Source organism: Monosiga brevicollis, genomic scaffold (assembly GCF_000002865.3).
Source record: "Monosiga brevicollis MX1 MONBRscaffold_27 genomic scaffold, whole genome shotgun sequence".
NCBI lineage: Eukaryota > Choanoflagellata > Craspedida > Salpingoecidae > Monosiga > Monosiga brevicollis.
The window spans coordinates 54,657-61,986 of NW_001865064.1; the positions used below are offsets into that span (position 1 = coordinate 54,657).

At 54.7% G+C, this 7,330-nt stretch overlaps 2 protein-coding genes across 2 annotated transcripts in view; one reads left to right on the plus strand and one right to left on the minus strand.

The window, feature by feature from the left end:
• The window catches only part of MONBRDRAFT_11183 (uncharacterized protein), a gene marked incomplete at both ends in the record, with an annotated part of 3,012 nt that extends 494 nt beyond the window's left edge, over nt 1–2,518 (plus strand). Inside the window, 6 exons of the mRNA XM_001748948.1 lie at nt 455–803; nt 956–1,175; nt 1,277–1,792; nt 1,856–2,075; nt 2,265–2,329; nt 2,417–2,518. Coding sequence (XP_001749000.1) covers nt 455–803; nt 956–1,175; nt 1,277–1,792; nt 1,856–2,075; nt 2,265–2,329; nt 2,417–2,518 — 1,472 coding nt within the window. The remainder of the gene's footprint in view (nt 1–454; nt 804–955; nt 1,176–1,276; nt 1,793–1,855; nt 2,076–2,264; nt 2,330–2,416) is intronic.
• A 254-nt stretch (nt 2,519–2,772) lies between these two features.
• MONBRDRAFT_44364 (uncharacterized protein) lies at nt 2,773–7,303 on the minus strand (the record flags this gene model as incomplete). The annotated part of the gene is made up of 5 exons (XM_001749012.1): nt 2,773–3,661; nt 3,769–3,822; nt 3,920–4,138; nt 4,258–4,415; nt 4,542–7,303. Coding segments are annotated over 5 exons (4,080 nt in total), but the record flags the coding sequence as incomplete, so codon positions are not given.
• Between the last annotated feature and the right edge of the window lie 27 nt (nt 7,304–7,330).

Consider the following 7,330-nt stretch of genomic DNA (forward strand, 5'->3'; position numbering starts at 1 on the left):
GTGTGTCTGTATATGTGTGTGTGTGTGTGCGCGCGTGAGACATGTCTGACTTGAGCCCCCTCTCTCTCTCTCTCTCTCTCTCTCTCTCTCTCTCTCTCTCTCTCTCTCTCTCTCTAAATCTCTCTCTCTCTCTCTCTCTCTCTCTCTCTCTCTCTCTAAATCTCTCTCTCTCTCTCTCTCTCTCTCTCTCTCTCTCTCTCTCTCTCTCTCTCTCTCTCTCTCTCTCTCTCTCTCTCTCTCTCTCTCTCTCTCTCTCTCTCTCTCTCTCTCTCTCTCTCTCTCTCTCTCTCTCTCTCTCTCTCTCTCTCTCTCTCTCTCTCTCTCTCTCTCTCTCTCTCTCTCCATCTCTCTTCGTTCCTCTGCCCTGCACCTTCCTGGTCCTTTCTGGTGGTTCAGACCTCATGCTCTTGATTTGCTTGCCATCACATCACGGCTGCCTTTGTGATCGCTTCAGGTCCGGCCGCCAAAAAGCCCAAGGCGGAGACCAAGCTGTGGGGCGGTCGCTTCACCGGGGCCGTCGATCCGCTCATGGAAGAATTCAATGCCAGCATCAATGTGGATCGCCGCATGTACCGCCAGGACATTGTCGGCTCGCAAGCTTACGCCCGCGCCATTGCCAAGGTGGGCCTCATTACCGAGGACGAACGCGACGCCTTGATCACGGGCTTGGATCAGGTCCTGGCCGAGTGGGCCAACAATCAGTTTGTCCTCCAGCCCAACGATGAAGATATCCACACCGCCAACGAGCGTCGTCTTAAAGAACTTGCTGGTCCCGTCGCTGGCAAGCTCCACACTGGCCGCAGGTACAGGCCTCGCCCAGCCCACCTAGCATCATCCCTCTCAATCCACCCAGACGCCTGCCTGCTGGATCCGCCCAGAGTCATTCACCACCCTCTCACGTCATGGGTTCAACTCCTTGGCTCTGATTGGCCATCCCGCTCGCCACGTTTGTTAGCCGCAACGATCAGGTGGCCACGGATATGCGCCTGTGGTTGCGTGATGAGCTCACCGAACTCATCGACTTGCTCAAGGCCTTTGTGGCGAGCAGCATCGAGCGAGCCGCCGCTGACATTGATGTCCTCATGCCCGGTTACACGCATCTCCAGGCAAGTGCCTTCACCCTACTTTACCACTCCACCCCCACCCCGTGTGCCCGCCTGCTCCCTATTTTTTTGGTGTTTGTTTTGGTGTTGAGCACAATCTCAGTCCCACGACTTGAGTTTGCTGCCCCTCCCCCTCACGCAAACGCCACTGCATTTGCACCCCCTTCCTATAGCGTGCCCAGCCGATCCGCTGGTCCCACTGGGTGCTCTCGCATGCCTGGGCCATGCAGCGGGACATTGAGCGGCTCACCGACTTGCGCAAGCGCGTCAACGTCATGCCTTTGGGCAGCGGAGCGCTGGCCGGCCACCCCTTTGGCATTGACCGCCAGGCCCTGGCCCAGGATTTGGGCTTTGATGCCATCTCCTTCAACAGCCTCGACGCCACAAGCGGTCGTGACTTTGTGGCCGAGTTTTTGTTTGCCGCCACCATGGTTAACATCCACCTCAGCAAGTGGGCTGAAGATCTCTGCAACTACTCGTCAAAGGAGTTTGGCTTTGTCCAACTCAGCGATGCCTACAGCACTGGCTCCTCCTTGATGCCTCAGAAAAAGAACCCAGACTCCCTCGAGCTTATTCGTGGCAAAGCCGGCACCACCTTTGGCAGCTGCGCCGGGTTTCTCATGACCCTCAAGGGCCTGCCCAGCACCTACAACAAGGATCTTCAAGAAGACAAAAGCGCCATGTTCCAAGTTGCCGACGCCCTTCGCAAGCTAGTGCCGGTACGGCGCTTTTCTTTGCCTCTCCCTCTCCAGAGCCCGGCCGTGGTCTCATTGACGCGTTCTTGTGTGCAGATTGCCACCGGGGTGTTGAGTACCTTGCGGATCAATCCTGAGCAAATGCGTGCCGCCCTCAGCGTTGACATGCTGGCCACTGATCTGGCCTACTACCTTGTCCGTCGCCAAGTGCCGTTCCGCGAGGCCCACGGTCTCTCGGGCCAATGCGTGGCACGCGCCGAAGAAAAGAAATGCTCACGTTCGTCTCAGTCTCGTGTTCCACCCGCTCAGGATTACCGCTTTTTTTTTTCTTTTTTTTTTTTTTTCTTTGTTTCTTTTTTTTTTTTTTTTTCTTTTCTTTTGATTTCTTTTCTTTTGATTTTTTTTTTTTTTTTGCTCTTTTTTTTTTCCTGGACCTCAGCTCACATATGCCACACATGTCTTCCAGTGAACGAGCTGACACTGGAAGATTTCCAGGCCATCCATCCAAAGTTTGAGGCAGACGTGTCCGACGTACGTTTTATCCCATGATGTCGGGCCGGCCTTCCTTTGCCGCCACGCTGACCCGCCCACTCATCTACGCATGCTATTCTCAATCAGGTCTGGAAATTCGAGAACAGCGTGGATCAATACTCTGCTTCGGGTGGCACGGGCCGTACTGCCGTCCTCGAACAGATTGAATCCCTCAAGGCCAAGTTGTAATCAAATGTTTCACTCTTTGGCTATTCCCCGTATACCAAATCTATTCATCCGCCCACGTCAAATGTTATATCTACCTTGTCTTCAACAGACCCCTGGATAGGTACGCATCATGGACAGCTAGATCACTCTCAGGACACAAGCATCAATTATTAAATTATTCATGTCAAAGTCGTTCACACCAGATGTTTTCATTCGTTGGGTTTCTTGCAAACCCCAGAGATGAAAACCAACAAGAAAACCAACAAGAAATGGGTCTACCTCCAAGCTTGTTGTTGCTGCTGCTGCTGCGGCCGCCGGCCCGGAAGGGCACTGCGCCCACCACCGTGAACAGGCGTAGCGTGTCCAGTCAAGTAAGGGTTCAGGTAGGGGTTGGCATAGTTGCGGGGTGGCGGATGGTCGTAAGCCTGAGGTTGAGACACGTGATCTGCCGGCAGCTGATTATACGGCGAGACATGTGCTGGACCGCGGTGTACAGCCTGCGCTTCATGAGGCAACAACTGCATGTAGCCATTGTTGGGCGCCCCAGCCCCAGTTTGCCCGCCTCGGTCCTCCACATAGTTTTTGCGACCGGGCAGAGCTGCACGACTGGAAGCATGGGAAGGCATCATCTCCAAGATGTAGTTACCTTCACCAGGCGCGCGCCGACCAGGCAGACGTGCACCGTCACGCACATAGCTGCTATCGTGGCCATCAGAGGCCCCATTCATGTGGCCCGGCTTGGGTGGGCGGGCTGGGGCGTCGGATGAATACGAGCTGTTCACGAGGGATACGCGCGTGGTCTCTGCAGCCGGTGCGAGCGCCTCGGACTCAAGCACATAGCCGTTATCGGTAAGGCGAGTGGCATTGGACGAGGTTACGCTTGATTCTTGCAGATAGCCGTCGCCTCCCATGCTCAAAGCGTTGTTTGACTCATCAAAGTTGACGGAATCTTCTTGAGCATAGCCTGCATCATTGAACGTGGTGCCACTCGATGCCAGGTCCACCTCCGGCTCTTTGTACGGCGTGCGGACCGTGCCAGTGCGAACAAAGAACTGCACCTCCTCCACCAACTCGACAAAGTCAGGCCGGTTGGCTGGCACATACATCCAGCATCGCATCATGATATCGTACATCGCATCCGGGCATGCATCTGGCTTGGGCAAACTATTGCATGAAACAAGACCACCACACCCAAGATGAGTTGCTCTTCGAGCCGCACCGTCGTTCTCGCTTCCCACTGCAAATGAATAAACTTGGATCGCAGAACGCACCGATAGCCCGCCGCAATAGCTGCCACTGCCTCCATGGCCGTGTACTCGGCGTAGCTATGATAAAAAAGGGAAGTAACACATTTACATTAGCCTAGAAGGCAAGAACGTCGCGTCCTAAATCACAAAAACACAAACCCCTCGGATAACTTACGGGGCACGAGCATAGCTGTACACCTCCCAGCACAAGATGCCAAAACTCCACACGTCGGACAGATTTGTGTAGATGCGATCGTTGACCGACTCTGGCGCCATCCACTTGACAGGAACGCGATCGTCCGACTGCTTCTTGTAGTAATCGGCCTCGTAAATGTTACGACTCATACCAAAATCAGCCAACTTGACCACGTTGTTTTCAGCGACCAAAATGTTACTATGAAAAACGCACACGTCAGGCGTCAAGACGGATACTGCACACAGCTCGGACTCGACGGGTAAAGCAGAAAAAAAACACAATGGGAGAAAAAAAAAAGAGGTTGCGTATGCACATACCGAGCTGCCAGATCACGATGGATCACTTTCATTTCTTCAAGATAGCGCATGGCATTTGAAATTTGCACGACCATGGACGTGAGGTCTTCGTTTGTGAGCTGGTCACGCGGTTCCTCGGCGGTCGGACGGCAGTCTCGCAAGTACTGTTTCAAATCACCCTACACATCCGTCCAAGCACGTGTCCCTCCCAGTCAACAAAGGCCACAGCGGGGAAAAAAAAAAAAAAAAAGACACATACACACATACACCCACATATATATGCTAGAAACGCTGCGCTTGCTAACCTTGGGCATGATTTCGGTCACAATGTAAAAGGGTGTTTCCTTGGTGCAGACAGCCACGAGTTCGAGCAAGCTTTCATGGTGCAACAAACTCATCAGGCGGGCCTCCATCAAAAACTTCTCCAACTCCGTTTGCGACACGCCGTCCAACAACGCCTTGACGGCCACAGTCTGGGAACGACCGTCAGGGCGCTGCAGGTCGGCGACGCAGACGATACCAAAGGCACCCTTGCCGAGCTCCTTGCCAAGCTTGAGACGCGCACGATCGAGCTCCAGCAGAGCAAACTCGCGCTCTCGGGCCTCACCATCGGCACCAATGGTCTCGGCAAACTCACGTGAGAACATGTCGCGCACCTTGACTGTAAGCTCTTCCACACCGAGCTTCATGGAACGAAGCTGCTGTTCCAGCTGCTCGTTGTAGCGCCGTTGGCGATTGCCACGGATGATACAAAAGGCCAGCAGAATGACAATGATCAACAAGATGGCCGAGGTCACACCCGCAACCACGGTCTTGGAGAGGCCCTCGGTCAGAGACTGCGAGGCACTGCGCACGGGCAGGTTTATATACATGACGTTGCTTGAGGTAGAGCCCACATGATTAAAGGCCAGAACAGATAACTCGTAACTGGCACCCGTGGACAGATCTGAGAACTCAGCCAGGCGTGCTGTACCCGCCAAGGCAGTTCGAACTTCGCTGTCAGTCCCAACCATGCGCAGAACCACCTCAAACTCGTCGATGATGCCATCGTAGGCCCACTGCACACGCGCACTCGAGGACGTCAGCTCGCGTTGGGTGATGACGGGTGCATTGGGCAAGCCTGCGCTGGTCGTAAAATTGGTTGACGAATTGCTGGGAAAGCCCAGACCAGCCTCATTCTCAAGCGCCACGTCCAAGTCGTACGTCGTTGCTGGGACCAAGTTGGTGACGGTGAAGCGAAATTGCTGGTTTCCCTCTGCCAAGGGATCAGTGGCAATTTGATAGCTGAACAGTGCATCAGACTCGCCTTCAAAGGGCGTGATTCGAATGCGAAAACGCGTATTGACTGGCAACGCCTCATCCACCTGAATGCGTCCAACAATTGAGGTGTTGGAGATCTGCAGTATCTCTGGCACCACGTACAAGTTGTATGGAAACGGGATGGGACTTGTGTCCAAGCCAACCCAGCTCGTGGCATTGGTGGTCCACAACCCAACAACGGCGTCGCCCCCATCAACGCTGGTGGCTGTGCACTGAACAAGTTTGTCGGCTTGAAAGTGCGCCGTGGCAAATGCAGGGTGGCACGACGTGCTCAGAGAGTGGGTTCGATACAGATGTATGCGGTACGACGCCTGTGCGCTCAACGAAAGGAGCTCCCGCTGCTGAGAGCTGAGCCCTGTAGCCTGCGTGGTGAGCATGCTGGAAGGAAGTGCAGTCTGGCTCAAGTGAGCCTGGACACGATACATATTTGTAGGCTGCTCGGCGTCGTGCGTCCATGCCACGGTTGCGGAAACACCGTCCTCTGAAACTACCCGAATGGCAGGCGGGGTAACCAGATTGGTGGGGCGTGACAAAAGTGTAGAGACGTCCAAGACAAGCTCATGACCAAAGTCGCTGGTCAGAGTGACCACGATCCCAGTGAACGTGGCATCGAGGGCCAAAAGCAGCAGCTGCGTACTGCCTACTCGCGATGTGGTGCTGCTGGCTGCTGAAACGAGCGTACTGCCCACGCTCGCGAGCTCGTTGTTGGCGCTCGAGGATGGGATGGGCTCGCCGACGCCGGTCATGAGCAGGCTGCTCGCGTTGGCAGTTGCGGCCACGGACATGTTGACTTGATCGAGAAGGGCGGCGCCCGAGGCAGGCAGAACGCTTAGGGCACTAGGCTCACCTCGCCAAGTCACGACAGCAAAGGCCAGATAGCGCCCATCGGAGAGCACAAAGCCGGGCTGGACACTCGATCCAAGAAAGCTTGAGGCAAGCGTCTGCACCTGGATGGTAGCTCCAGCGGCATGGTCAACAACAACACTTGAATCGGGACAGCTGTCAGATTTGGCCAGCAGCGTGTAGATGGCATTGCTTTGTAGTCCGGTGATGCTAAACACTGAACTGTTGACACGAGTCACGGTGTTGAAGGGGGTAATGGCACCGTTCTTGATTTGAGCAATGCTAATATTATCGGAAGTGTCACTTGCGGTCGCGTCCATGAGCTGCACTTGGACGGAGGAATAACCAACTCGAACAAGAGAGAGCGGGTATACTTGACACTCGCAGCTGTAGGAGTAATCGGTGCTAGAAAGCTGAAGCTCATCTATACGATACACCTCGTCCGGAGCAATGAGTGGGTATTCGTTCATCAAACCTGCCGTTGTGGGACTGGGTGCAGCCACCTTAATAAAGCCTGTACCCGAAGTACTGCTGGACAGAAACATGCTGCGATTGGTGGTTGGTAGTCTTAGGACTGTAGCTGCACGGACAGTATCATCGCTGAGAGTGGCGAGTGGACACATCTGCGAAGCACACTCTGAACCCGAGGTACAAAGCCCATCGTGGCCCCAGCAGGCGCCTAGTCCATCATGCCAGTAACACGCGGCCGTATCTGCGCACGCGGCTTCAGAGCGCAAGGCATAACAAGCTTTGGGCAGGCGGACCTGCCGGCAGAGTGACCTGCCCAAGAACAAGCCACAGGACGAAATATGGGGGCACATGTCCAGGTCAACCGTGCTGCAGGATGTGGTGCGACGAAGCAGCCGCAAGGTATGAAGTGCGCCAGCGTTTGGAACGGCATAAGCTGCCAAAATAGTGAAGGGATTTTGCG